The 14980-nt window shown below is 39.2% G+C and overlaps 1 protein-coding gene, 1 long non-coding RNA gene and 1 other non-coding gene across 4 annotated transcripts in view; 1 reads left to right on the top strand and 2 right to left on the bottom strand.

Moving 5' to 3' along the window:
- Positions 1-283: 283 nt before the first annotated feature.
- LOC119541452 lies at positions 284-5540 on the bottom strand. Its single transcript, XR_005218274.1, has 4 exons — positions 5413-5540; positions 1758-1804; positions 1167-1215; positions 284-492 (listed from the first exon to the last, which is right to left on the bottom strand). It is a non-coding gene; the product is annotated as an uncharacterized LOC119541452 (long non-coding RNA).
- Positions 5358-5429, bottom strand: TRNAD-GUC. Its single transcript has one exon. It is a non-coding gene; the product is annotated as a tRNA-Asp (tRNA).
- A 368-nt stretch (positions 5541-5908) lies between the features above and the next one.
- Positions 5909-14980, top strand: part of LTA4H (leukotriene A4 hydrolase) — a 34068-nt gene continuing 24996 nt past the window's right edge. The window contains exons 1-3 of one of the 2 annotated variants that reach the window (XM_037846442.1): positions 5909-6180; positions 11424-11554; positions 13358-13478. In XM_037846442.1, coding sequence (XP_037702370.1) covers positions 6022-6180; positions 11424-11554; positions 13358-13478 — 411 coding nt within the window. In that variant the 5' untranslated portion in view covers positions 5909-6021. The remainder of the gene's footprint in view (positions 6181-11423; positions 11555-13357; positions 13479-14980) is intronic. The other variant, XM_037846441.1, reaches the window with a different exon arrangement.

Genomic DNA, 14980 nt, shown 5'->3' on the forward strand with positions numbered 1-14980 from the left:
TCAAAAATAATGCTATCTTAAACAAAATTGAAGTTTATTTCTCTCTCAAGGAAAAGAAATCCAGAGGTAGGCAGTCTATGTGCGGGCTCTGTGATCCCCAGAGAGCTGGCTACTTCCAGCTCATGGCTCCTTCTAATTTATTGCTCTGCAACCCTCAGTACGTAGCTTCAACCTCATGATGCAGTATGGTGGTTAGAGCTTTAGACATCACATCTGAGTTCCAGGTGATAGGATAGAGAAAGTGTTAAAAAAAAAAAAAAAAAAAAAAAAAAAAAAGGACCTCTTATGTATTTGCCCCAAAAAATCATAATTGACAATTCCATGTACATCCCATTGGCCAGAACTCAGTTGCAAGGCCATAGATGCAAAGAAGGCTGGGAAGTATAGTCCTCTAGGCTGTACCCAGCTGAATATTGAAGGGTTTACTACTAAGGATGAAAAGAACAGATAGCGGGAGCCAACTAGTGATCTCTTCGAAAGCAGTTGTATATCCTGGAGAGGAAAAAAGAAAGGCAAATTATGAAGGAGTGTGTGAGGGATTGGGTAAATTTGTAGGATTCTGTACCTCCAGATTGTTCTTTCTCAAACATGCCCCTGCTTTTGGTCCCATGCCTTGATTCCTGCTATGATGTCCACCTGGAAAGCTGCCCACTCCCCATTCCCCACATTTAATCCTACAGCCCCTACCATTTTGCCTATTGAAATTTTGATCATCTTTCAAGCCCCATCTCAAATGTTGTATCAGCCATGCAATTATTCCTGTCCCTTCCTAAAGGGATAGAACTTGTCCCTCTAGAACTTCACTTGTAGATCTCCTTGGGCCTTGTCCTTCATCTTACACTGTTCTATCTTAGGTCATTGGTTTAGCTGTATTCTAGAGTATGAATTCTCTGACAGGTGGGACAGAGCCTTCCTCAACTCTATCTAGGTAGCGCAGTGTAGGAGAATGCACTTAATAAATATCTGCAAATTGCTTGACTATTTAAAGAAAGGAAAGGTCTATGTGAAGTAAGGGAGAAAAACAATTAGAAGTCTTTATACCTATTTTAAGGAAAGTGTTAATGCACCAATTGCAATTTCCTGGATTTCCTAAATGTAAATGCATTTTAAGACACATGATCATTACTAATGTTGCAAACCCTTTTTAGATGCTAATTTGGCCTGACCTGCTTTGCTGGTTGCTTCTTATTCCCCAGATTTTCCTAAAACTTCTTCCTAACAAAATAAGATAAAAACAAATATTAAAATTATTAAAACACACAAGATAAAAGCCAAAGGCGACACAAATATAAGCTAACATGTAAAGAGTGTTCACTTGATGCCAAACCCAGTGCTAAGCACTTCAGACAGATGATCTTATTTTACCCTTTCAACAACCCCCTGAGGCACAGGGGTTATCCAGAAGGGCCTGAGGCTAAGGGGACTCAGGTGATTTTGCCAGGTGAGCAGCAGAGCTGGAATGTATCCTGTTCATATGACTAAGTAAATATACGTAGTATTTCTTTTCACAGAACTTTATATAGATCATCTTTTTCGTCTTTACCAAAGTCTCCTTTAGTAGATAGATCCCGATATCATGCTTGCTTTATAGAAGCAATGGAAAACTTTATTTTTAAAACAATTCTCAATCCGCCATTGGGATTGCTAATTTTGTACACTCTACATTTAGGGTCAGTGGTATCTTAGAAAACAATTCCTACTGTAAATCTATCTTTTCATTAATCTGTAATAAATTTGAGAAATTTGTTTGTAGTTACCTGTGCAGATCTTTTCTTGAACACAGTGACACAAACCCTGGGTGTTCCTGGTAATAAATAAAGAAAGATGATGAAATTGACATTCTTTTAATTAATACAAACAATCTTCTCTCCATACTAGGTAAGGAGGAAGTTAATTTGTTTATGCATGCTTTGACTAAATGAACTCTATTGTACCAGATTTGTCAACTTAAATTTGGTAACACCCAGAACACTTTTAGGGCTCAAAAACTGTTTAAAAATGTTGATCATGTCATGAATTCCTAGGCCCTGGGAAATTAGGTCCTAAGCACATGTAAGATATTGAATTTCATAGTTTGAGATGCTTTTGTTTTATTTTGTTTTCCTTTGGCTTGCAGGGGCAATACAAGGACACCTAAATGTGTTGGTGTCATCATGTTTATCTGTTGCTGGAGCGAAATTTAATTTTTAAATCACTTTTTTTTTTAATTATTTTTTATTTTTTTTATTTTTTTGAAAAGACCTTTATTATGTTTTTTTTTTTTTTTAATTCAGTTTTATTGAAATATATTCACAAACCATACAGTCATCCATGGTATACAATCAACTGTTCACAGTATGATCATATAGTTATGCGTTCATCACCACAATCTATTTCTGAACATTTTCCTTACATCAGAAAGAATCAGAATAAGAATAAAAAATAAAAGTGAAAAGAGAATACCCAAACCATCCCCCCATCCCACCCTATTTGTCATTTAGTTTTTACTCCCATTTTTCTACTGATTTTTTTCAATTTTTTAACTTTGTTTATCAAAAAATTAAAAACAAACAGGCAAACAACAACCAAAAAAACCCCACAACATTTCAAGCAAAGCAATGGATTAAGGAAAACAAATAACCTAAAATAACTACTTTGCTTCCAATATGTTCCTACCATACCCCAAGAAAATTAATAAACCCTGTCCAAACAGAGGAGAAGAAAAACAAATAATCTAAAATAACTACATTGCTTCCAACATGTTCCTACCATACCCCAAGAAAATTAACAACCCCTAAGAAAACAAAGGAATAAGAGAAAAAAAAACCTAAAATAACTCTATTGCTTCCAACATGATCTTACTATATCCAAGAAAGTTTACAAACCATAATCATTCCTGAGCATTCCCATAACATTGAGATTACCCTCCATAGTTTATCTGTTCTTATTAGATTATCATTCCCCCTCCACTTTTAAATCACTTTTGATGCAGAATTGAGCTGTGCCAGCACTCTCCTATGCTCAATCCACCAATTATCCCTCTCATATCTTAAATCTTCAACTTTCTCTTCTCTAGAAACTTTTTAGCCTCTGCTTTTAAACATGTTCAAGTTTCTCCCACCCTAAAAAATAAAAAAATATAAAAAAAAAACCACTTCCTTAATGATGCATTCTCTTTTAGCCCGTTTTATCTTCCTTTGTCACATTGGCCAGGCATCTTGGAGAGTGGCTGATTGCACGCTTCCTCACTTCTCTTTCATTGTCCAACCCACTGTTATCTGGCTTCCACCTTCAACCAAACCACAAAAGTCAGCAAAACTACTATCTCTCTACACCTCTCCCACAACCAAATCCAAAGGACACATTCACTCCTTACTTTAATGGCCCTCTCAGTTGCATTAGACATTGCTGGTTGGCTTCTTCTAAACTTTTTCATGGGTCCTTTTCTTCTAAATCTTTTAATTAAATTCTGGTGTTCTACTTCCAACCTGTTTCCATTACTCTTCTCTTTGCACACTCTTCTTGGGTTGAGCTTACCCACTGTCATGGATTCACCTACCACACTAGGCGATAAATCCTGTATCTATCTAACACTTCTCAGAGCCATGGACTTAAATATCCAATTGACTCATGGACACCCCCACTTTGATTCCCACAGGTTCTCCAACTCCATATGTCCAAAATTGAACTTACTATCTTCCCTACCTAAATCTGTCCTCTCTCTCTGGCTAAAGATTTCCCAGATGCTGATGCCAGAAGGCTGAGTCAACTCAATTACTAGTTTCTGTGAATCCCAGTTACCTCCCAGGTATTCTTTTCATCGATCTTCTTTCTATCCTTATTTCCAATGACCTGTGTCAGGCCCCTAGCCTCTTCTTCTTGAACTATTTTAATAGTTTCCTAACTCTCCTGCCTCCAGTTTTGATAATTCATACCCATTCTCTGAACACTATCAGTGTTCTCTTTGTAACATGTATCTGACCATGTCACTCCCCTACTTAAAATTCTTCAATGACCAAGGATGAATCTGGACCCCACATTGTGGGATTGAGAACATCTTCTTGACCAAAAGTGGGATGCAAAATGAAACAAAGTAAAGTTTCAGTGGCTGAGAGATTTCAAATGGAGTTGGGAGGTCACTCTGGTGGGCATTCTTACGCACTGTATAGATAACACTTTTTAGGTTTTAATATATTGGAATAACTAGAAGTAAATACTTGAAACTATCAAACTGCAACCCAGTAGCCTTGACTCTTGAAAACGATTGAATAGCAAAGTAGCTTACAAGGGGTGACAGTGTGATTGTAAAAAACCTTGTGGATCACACTCCCTTTATCCAGTGTATGGATGGACGTGTAGAAAAATGGGGACAAAGACTAAATGAAAAAATAGGGTGGGATGGGGGGGATGATTTGGGTGTTCTTTTTTACTTTTATTTTTTATTCTTATTTTTATTCTTTCTGATATAAGGAAAGTGTTCAAAAAATAGATTGGGCTGATGAATGCACAACTATATGATGGTACTGTGAACTGTTGATTGTACACCATGGATGATTGTATGGTATGTGAATATATCTCAATAAAACTGAATTTAAAAAAAATAAAAAATAATTATAATGAGGGGAAGAAGCGGTATGGGGTGTTTGGGGTTTTCTTTTTTATATGTCTATCTGTTATTTTTCTTTTTGGGACAATGAAAATGATCTACAATTGAGTGTGATGATGATTGCACAACTAGGTGATGATACTGCGAGACATTGATTGTATACTTTGAATGAATTGTATTGTATGAGAATATATCCCAATAAAACCTGCAATTTTTTTTTTTTTTTTTAATTCTTCAATGAGTTCCCAATTCATCCTTTCAGGATAAAAGGTTCAGTTGTTTAAGGTCCTCTGAGACCTAGCCACTTCTAATTTCTCCAGCCCCATCGTTTCACCCCCACCCCTCCCTACTCTTCCCCAAAGGCAAGTTTTTCTTCAATCCCCATTTTCTTTGGGAAGGGCCCCCCAGAACGGAGCTAGGTGTCCCAGCTCTGCGCTCCCATTGCGAACAACGCATACTCACATCAGAGAATTTTCTCTTTATAGTCTATTGAAATAATCTGCCTATGTTTGTAAGAGGGGAATGTTGCCTTACTGAGTTTTACTTCCTGAGCACCCGAATATTTACATAATATGCACTAAATAAATATTTGTTGAGCTGCTGGGACTGAGTTCATTTGTACTGAGTTATCAATAAGGCAACTCAGCAACAACACAGCCCTTAAGAATATAAATCTTACAGCTAAGTTTGAAGGTAACTATTCTTTCCATATTGGCTTTAAAAAGCTTGGACGGAGCGTGGAAGAAAAATGCAAAAACGTAGTCTTTTGTGTCTCCCCGTCGGGGAATCGAACCCCGGTCTCCCGCGTGACAGGCGGGGATACTTACCACTATACTAACGAGGAGTTGCACGAACGAGTTGTTTCTGCAATGCCTTTGTCGTTTTCCACCCCTCCCCTTTCTCACCATCAGAAACCGATAGGTTTGACTTTCCTTTGTTGCTGCTTCCATTGCAATTGAACTGAGCTAAAAGGGAAGAGATCACTATGATCCCTCTGCTCCACTGCTCAATCTTTTCCCTTAGACCACCCTTCCTCTAACTGCCCTCCCCGTCCCTGTTCCCCCTCCAAAAGCAATCTCGGATCCCCGCCTTACACACACACACACACACACACACACACACACACACACACACACACTCTCTCTCTCTCTCCCTCTCTCTCTCTCTCTCTCTCTCTTTCTCTCTCTCTCTCTCCCCCCCGCCCCCCCCCCCCCAGTAGCAACGCGCACATCTTGTCGCGCTGCACCACGGAACATGTAGTTCGAGCCACACCACTCCCCACTCGCCACTTACTCCCGGAAACTCCCTTTTCCGGCATACTCCGCGAATTCTTCCTCCTATTCTCTACCTCCCTCCCTCCTCTTTTCGGTCTCAGTCTAGTAGTCTGGCAGCCGAGTTGGGGTGCGGATTTCTGAACAGCGAGACTCCCCAGAGCCATGTCCGAGGTAGTAGATACATGCTCTTTGGCCTCGCCGGCTTCTGTCTGCCGGACCAAGAACTTGCACCTGCGCTGCAGCGTCGACTTTACTCGCCGGACGCTAACTGGGACCGCCGCACTCACCATCCAGTCTCTGGAGGACAATCTGCGTAGCCTGGTACCGTGGGAAGGCGCGCCCGGTGCTCGCCTCTCGCCCTTCAGCACCCCGCTCCAAACTGCCCCCATCCCTCGCCTTCCGACTCACCCCTCCGCAGCCCCAGGCATCTGTCTGCTGCACGCATCCCTCGTTACTCTTCCTCTACCTCTGAGCCCTGTTCGGGTCCCCGTCTTCAGCCCCTACTCACCCTTTAGTGCCCCCTCCTCAACCCCACGTCTCTGCACCCCTTCCTTCACCCTTCAAGTATACTTAAGCTTCTTTCTCCCCGACCCCTCCCCAGTCCCTTCGCTCATCCTAGTGCCCCATTCACGCCTGTCTCTCAGTCGGCCCTCAGGTTTCACCTTTGCACGAATCCCTCCTTTCCCCATAATCCTAGTTGCCAGCGCTAAACCCTCTGCGGCCTCCCGATTTTCTCCACCTGCAGTCCCGAGTACCCGTCCCCAATGCACCGTCCTCAGTCCGCAGTCTCATCCAAATCCCAGACCCCACATCCCACCCATCCATGATCCCGCTCTGCCCTCTCAGGCACCTTTATTTCAATCCTCGAACTCCCTACCAGTCATTTTCAAACCCCTTAGGATTCCCGGACCCCTCCTCTCTGCCTGCTTTGATATTTCCAAGTCTCTCTCCTTCTAACACTGTGCGCAACTCTTTCCCCCTGGGGTCATGGTCCTTCCTACCTTCCATTCTTATAATCCCAGTCCTCTAGTGATTTAAGAACTGGTAGGGCGTTCCAGCTTCCTAAGAATGACTCCATACTTTCATTAGTCGTTGGTTCCAAGGGGCAAGTAGTTATGGTGCTTCTTGGAAAATAAGTACTTCCACAGCTCTCTAGCCATTTGAGTAACTAAAAATTTGTTTGGATTCATGGAATGTTAGTCAGTTATTTTATCTGTACAATATAACCTATTTTCGGTGCTCCTGCTCAAATTGTCTGATAGTATTTGGACTGAACTTTTCACTAGAAGAACTGATAGAAGAGCATTTTAGAATTAAGAGGGACATGAAAAGTCTATCATATTTGGCCTCCTCACCAGATCAGGATGGGGTTAGGTTGTTCAGTGCAGCACGGTGATGTGACTAAAGCACAGCAGTAAGCAGTTCAGAAGATCAGCTTTGTTGTAGGCTTGACAGAGGGAAATTAGTGGGGTCAAGTAATTGGGAAAAATGGTTAAGTATAGATTGGTGGTTTCAAATGGTTTCTATGTTTCCTGCCTCTTTGTATCTCAAGTTCCTGGTACAGAAGTGGCATATAGAGGCACTCAAGAGTTTGATCAAGTAATTAATGGAGAAATTCAATTAGAAAACAGAGCCTAATCTTAATATGGTCTACACTGATGATAGTTCTACCTGTATCTTGAAGGTGAGATGGCAGCATACCTAACCACTAACTATAAAGAAGATCCATTGCCGATGCTGAGTGGGGAGACTTCAAGTATGGCTTTTCCTCTCAATTCTTGGAGTCTCGAATGCTGGGGAACACTGAAAAAGCTCCAACAGGACTAGTTCCCAGATTTTCTACAATGTCTTGTGATGTTTTGGTTTATTTACACTGACGTTTGGTACTCAAATTAGTGATAACTTTCAATTACTTCTTTTACTGACATTTTCAATTTTTTTAGGTGTTCTTTCAGTTTGTGGCTTGAAATGATTTTAGTGGCTTGCCAAAAAAACTAGTAAGTGGCAGAAGCCAGGAACTGAACACAGGTCAGAAAGATTACTTCACTAAGTAAACGTCTGAATTGGTAATCAAATCTAGGTTTTTCTTTTTTCTTTTTAACACATAAAACTCATGGTTTCTTCATTATAGCCCCCTGCATATAACAAGTAGAAAATGTAAATAAGGATGTAATAGTGAAGCATAAGGCTTTTTTTGCTCTGCTTTGTTCCAGAAAGAATTTGAGACTGCTTAAAACAACATATACAAGATGATAAATTAAAAATAATTAAAGAATTTGGAGGAAGAGAGAATAAGGCCAGGAGAAACAAAATACATGGCATGAAGTCCAATATATATATAAAAAGAAGTAGGCTGCAAAGTTGGCATGGAACTTTCCCATGGCAACTGTTCAGCTGCTCAGAAGTACAAACCTTTTTGAGGGGTGTTAATTCGAAGAAGATACCGTGAAATACTGTAAATTATATCCTCAGTAACTTCCTAATATTAATAGAGCTTTATTATAACCATATATGCATATCTTGGCTTTGCTCAATAAATATTTGTTGACAGCACAAAGTCAAACTTGCAGACTGTCTAGGTTCCTTCATTTTACTTTTTTATTACTGTTTTTGTCCAATTGTTTAATGATGTTTATCAGTGAAATTTGAAGGGGAATTTAAGTAATTTGGGAGTAGTAGCTGAGGCTTAGGACTTGAGATATATTGCCTAAGCATTACATTTTCTATTTTCTCTTGATCCAGGATTTACTTCATGCAGTAATTGACAACTACTGTTTTTCATGCACTGTCCTAAATCTTGGGAATACAAACCTGATTAACATCCCCAGTCTTTTTAAGAACTCTCAGTCTAGTAGAGAAAACGAATATATAGTGCAGTATGATAAGTGTTCCAGGAGAGGATTAGGCCAACTGGTACCACAAACACGGGGTATGTAAGAGGTTTCACAAAAATAGTCGTAACAATAACTTGACTCTCCTGATTCCGAACGGATTTGAAAAGTTAGGCAATATGGAAAATACTATGTGTTCCACTGGGAAATGACTCAGTTGATTCATCTTAGTAGTTATAAGGTCGGTATAAACAGGAGATGTTACAAATGTGGATATTCAAACCAAGTGCTTGAAACAAGTCAGATATTCAGAAATAGTTACTAGAATATTAAGAGACAAAGGAATTATATTATTCTTAATAAGATATAAACATAATGAAACCATATATTTGGAATGTGCAAATGCAGGAAAATAAGCCAGTTCTAATTAAGAGCAAGGGCATCAGTTGAGGTCCTCTAAAAAGAAAGTAACCTGAAAGGAATGATTGCCCTTTAAGAGGGAAGCGGACAGTACCCATAACAAATTTGGTTACTTTTTAAAGAAACAAAAGGCAGCTAAACCAGGATGGAAATTTCTTCCCAACCAAACAGTTGTTGATTCCAAAGAGGTTAAGAGCAGTGAGAATTGAATTAGTGATTGACCTTGGAACTTTTTCTGAGCTAATCACCTAAGGTTATCTAACATATCATAAAAGACAGGCAACTGGATATGACTGTTTCTTGACCTTCCAACTATTCCTGCTATCCAGGCCAGATTTCAGGGAAGGGAAAGATGCCAGAGGCGGGGAGATCAGATAGTAGACAGCTGTGACAGCCATGGCCGAATCTAGGGTGGTAACAGAGGAAAAAGGTTTGAAGACAGTGTGACGTGTGGGATTAGGAGTTGGGATCAATTGTGGATTACTTGAGTGTTTCAAACCTGAAGTACCTGGAGGATGGTAGCACCATTAACAGACTAGAAAAATCAGGAGAGAGAGCTGAATTAGGAGGCATGATGGTGGATTCATTTTTAGAGATTTTGGAAGCCTATTGAATATGAGGTGATATTTCCCATGGGAATGTTGAGCAGGCAATTAGAGATGTTGGTTTGAAGTCCTCAGAAGGGGATACAACTGTAGAAATAGATGGGCCATCATCTGCAAAGAGGTATTGGTTGAAAATGTGGAAGGGAGTGAAGAATATGGTAAGAAAATGGGAGGACCAAGGCTGAGTGGGACATACCCACATTTAGAAGTCAGAAAGAAGGAGGGAAAGAAAAGTTATTAGACAAGTAGGAGAACCATTTCAGTTGAAAGTCAAAAAAGGCGAGGGAGGTATTTCCAACAGATGATGTGGTCCATAAGGACTATGAGAGGACAGAGGTCAAGGTGATGGGACAGAGAAGACCTTGCTGGTCAAGAGAACTGGTCTTTCAGTAGCAAAGGCGCTAGAGGCCAGATTGAAGAGGGTGAAGGGAGGTGATTGAAGAGGGTGAAGGGAGGTGCGATTGAGGAAGTTTGCCTTTCATCAATTTAAGTTTAAGAAAGGAGGGAGAAAAATGGAATAGTTAGCAGAGTGGGCAGAAGGATCAAATAAAGTTTTAAAAATAATGTGGGAGGCTTGTTCATGTTTGTTTGTTCATTGTGGCAAAGGAAGGTTGAAGGTTCTGGAACAAGATCTTCATTGAGAGAATGGAAGGGTATTGTCTCTAGGGTTCAGATAGGGGATTATCAGGGTGGAAGATACTCAGACACTATCTTAGTTTTCCAGGGCTTCTGTAACCAAGAACCACAGACTGATTGGCTTAAACAACAAAAATTTATTGTCTCACAGTTTTGGAAGCTAGAAGTCCAAAATCAAGGTGTCAGCGGGATTATTCTCTCTGAAATCTGTAGCCTTCTGGTGGAGGTTTGTTGGCAGCCCATAACTCCATGTCTGCCTCCACATGGCCATCTGCCTCCTTCTCTCTCCTACTATTCTACATCCAAATTCCTCTGCTTATAAGGAATCCAGTCATATTGTATTAAGGCCCATCTTGATTGCGTTGGGCCTCACCTGTGAATGAGTTCACATCCACAGGACCAGGGGTTAGGACTTGAGCTTGTCTTTGTAGGGGACATGATTCAACACATGACAGACATTTAACTGCCACTCCTCCTCTGGCCCAGAGTGGTTGTCTTTAATCGGCCATTGACAATAGACTGTCCTCTCAGACTCAGTTGGTCAGAGTTGCTGTACCAGATGGCACTTTTTCTAGAGGCACAATAGTCTGCTTATTTGCCTAACAAGGGCCAAGGTTTGTTTTGAGTTTTGGATGTTATGAAAGGACATAAGAGTTGCACTAATGAACTCTAGGGAGAAATATATGGTGGTATATATTAAGGTGTCAGAGTGGAAAAAACAAGTTATAGGTGAATTTTTCATAACAGAAGTTAAGCTTTAGGAGACAGAAGCAAAGCCATTTTAGTTTAGCTCTGACTTTTACTGAGAGCCCAAAACTGTGGAACTATCCCAGAATTATCTAATAATATATATACAAATCTTAGAACCCAAAAATTTCGGGGAGGCTTAGGGTCCTGAGAATGGGACCTAGGCCAACTTTTGACTCCCTTAATTTCTGTCACTTCACTCTGCATTTTACTCTCCGTAGGCAGCTAGTTCTACTCTGTAGTCATTGTAATTAACCTGCATTTAATATTAATTTTCTCTGGCGTATAAAACTTTTCTTATTTAAAAATATTAATTTAATTATAGATTTTGGATACAAAGGATCTTACAATAGAAAAAGTGGTGATCAATGGACAAGAAGTCAAGTATGCTCTTGGAGAAAGACAAAGCTACAAAGGCTCTCCATTGGAAATCTCTCTTCCGATTGCTCTGAGCAAGTATGAATGTTATCTTTCTCTTTTATAGCTAAACAATAGGGAAAGTATTTGTAATTACTTTAGAAGTTTTTTTCCCCCTCTTTAGTTTGTAGTAATTGGTACACTCCTACTGATCTGTTCATGTTGAAGCTTATAGCAAAAAGGATGTGTTCTTCAGATACTAAAGAAATTTACTGCATAAAATACTCAAAAATAGGACTCTGGAAAGCTGTTGCTTCTTTAAATACTCTTCATTTTGCTAATGTCTCTTGGAAACTTTTACAGGCTGCACGGTCTTCCCCCTTGCCATGGAGGCCAGCCACTTTTATTCATGGAATAAGAATGTCACACAGAGAGCCATTTCCATGTGTCAGTTTTGGATAAATGCTTTAGATGCATTCTTTTATCTAATCCTGACAGCAACCCTGTGTGGTATGATCTACATTTTACAGCTGAGAAAAAGGAACCTGAGAGAAATAAAGTACTTATTCAAGAAAGTGGTAGTAAGAATTGTCATACTGGGGATGTATCATACCCCTTGGGTATGTTGGGGAGGAGGAAAAAGGCAGAAAACCATCAGCCTAGAACATGGCTGTTCTATCCCCTCCCCCTTTTGGTGGCCAATATTTTCATGCCTTTTCTTCCCCCTTTAAGAAAGGAAAAGAAAACACTTGGCCATAACTTGTGAGGTAGGTATTATTAACCCTATTCTGAAGTTGAAGAAACTATGGCATAGGGAGGCAAATAATTTGCCCAAGTTCACAATGCTAGTAAATTGTAGTGTCAGGATTCAAACACAGGCACAACTGCTGGTCTCCAAAGCTCCTGCTCTTTCCTCATTATCAGTGCTTCTCAAACTATCTTGGGCGAAGGACTAGTTTTTGTTATTTGTGATCTGTCACAGACTGATACTTTTCTGAAATATCATAAAAGTGGATTATTAGAAAGAAGAGATTAAAAAAAGAAAAACAAAATACATGCACACATTTGTTAATTAATATTTTTTTTTGTTAGAGAAGTTGAAAGTTTACAGAAATATGCATGAAATATATAAAATACAGAGAACCCCTATACATTAGTGGGGTACATTTATTACAATTCGTGAAAGAACGTTTTTATAATTATACTATTTATAATATTATAATATTTATAATAGCAATGTGTTGTACAGTCCTGTATTTTTTCTTTTAATTTTGATTCTAGCAACATATGTATGACCTAAAATTTCCCTTTTAGCCACATTCACATATATAATTCAATGCTGTTAATTACATTCACTTTTTTTTTTTTTTTTGGTGTCGAAACCCAGGAGGCACACATTTTTTATTCTTAGATTCAACAGCCATAAAAGTAACTATAAAAGTTTCTAAATGCTTATTTTCAATTGCTTGACTTAACTCATCGCACGTCAGCAACAGTTTGCAAACCAGCACTGTTCTCTGTCGTGCCCTGGTGCCTGCCACTGAGGTTGTCGATGTCTAAATTATTTCTTCCACTTTTCCAAGATTAAGTGGTATCACAAATGCAAAGTGTGTGATACAGTGGGATACTTGACTAGTGTTAGTTCCTGTTATTTCTTCATTGGCAGTTAGCAAGGTAGAGTGAGAAAGACACAGGCTGGCATTCAGGTAGGAGAGCTGAGAGAGATGTGGCATCCCTAGAGCGTACTCTCAATCTGCAACGAATTCCCCTCAGTCTTGAGACCGCATATAATATCATGTATATGATTCAGTGTATGTATTATGAATGCAAATTTCAGGTATCTTTTAATGGTCCACAGAGATGGAATCATATTTTACTAATATATTTATTTGTTTCATACAGAAATCAAGACGTGGTTATAGAAATTTCTTTTGAGACGTCTCCAAAATCTTCTGCTCTTCAGTGGCTCACTCCTGAACAAACTTCTGGGAAGGAACACCCATATCTCTTTAGTCAGTGCCAGGTAAAAAGGATTCTGGAATGATTTATTTTACAGAAAGTTCCTAGCACATGCAGCTTAATGAAACAAAATGGACAGAGGTCTTATGGATACATGGGTCTTACCTAATGTAATGGTTCCAATTATTGTATATTATAAAAGCAAAATATATATTTTTGATTTTGGTATTAACACATTGATATATTACTTTAAAAAATAAGCTTCTTTGAATTTGAGAACATGTCTACCATCTGGGCATGGGCTATGTCTTAATCATATTTTTTATGCCTAGCAGCTAGCATGGTTCTTAGCATGAAGTGGACACTCAATAAATGGTCATAAAATCAAAGGTATATATTAATAAAACTAAAACAATATGTGTTCGTTACAAAAAATGCTAACAGTAAAGAAATGGGAGGTGAAAAATCAGATTTCCCAACTCTCCATTGCCTAGAGGTACCACTGTTGAGTTTGGTGTATGGATTTTCCAGCTTTTTCTTACATATTTACAGATGTATGTGTTATATAAATACAGTTATCCCTTCCACATCGTGACCTTCCCTATCACAGTTTTGATATATCATGGGTCAGCATAAGAAATTAAACGGGAATTTTTTGGGAGTTTTGCAGAAGCTGCAGACGATATGCAAAGGTCAGCAGATGACACACAAAGGCTAAAAATGTAGAGCTACCTTAAAAAGTTTGGTAACTTGTAAATGCATAATGTTATGTATTATATTACCTGTACAGTATGTATTTTACTACTTAATAACATAAATGAACAGCTACACAATTTTTTTTAACATTAAATTTGTAGTAAAAGAACTGCGGTTCTACGCATTGGTTTGGGGATGCCAAGCGTGTCTAAGGCAGTCTCTCTCCTGACATCTCACGGTGATCTTCCAGCGATATTTGCATCTGGAGTTTCTCGTATCTTGCGTCCTTTAAACACCATAAACTCTATCAAAATCATGGCTCCCAAGCATAGTATTCCTGGTGGTTGAGAAAATTCCCAAGAAACAGAGGAAAGTGATCACCTTGAAGGAAAAAGTAGAATTGTTGAATATGCTTTGATCAGGCAAACAGCTGCTACATTTGGCCGCCATTATGATATTAATGAGTCAACTGTAAGGCATATCAAGAAAAAAGAGAAGGAAATCTGCGAAGCCTTTGGATAAACCACAAGATTTGCATCTCTCGCAGAGAAAGTGCAACATTCTTCTGGGTGTAGGATTGTTATTAAAAAAACTCTGGCATCATACGAGAAAAGGCTAAGTCCTTATATGATTCCTAAAGGAAAATGAAGGTGAAGGGTCTACCCCTACAGATTTTCAGGCCAGCAGAGGCTGGTTTGAAAATTTTAATAACAGGTTTTGCCTATGCAATGTAAAAGTAATGGGAGAGGCAGCGTCTGCCTGTGGAGAGGCAGCTGGGGAGTTGCCTGAAACCCTAAAAAAAGAGTTTTTTTCACACAGATTTTCCAAATCACAGGGGATGGGGGTGGGGAGAGTAGGGGGTGGGGTTTC

This window comes from Choloepus didactylus, chromosome 8, assembly GCF_015220235.1.
Source record: "Choloepus didactylus isolate mChoDid1 chromosome 8, mChoDid1.pri, whole genome shotgun sequence".
NCBI classification, from domain to species: Eukaryota; Metazoa; Chordata; class Mammalia; order Pilosa; family Megalonychidae; genus Choloepus; species Choloepus didactylus.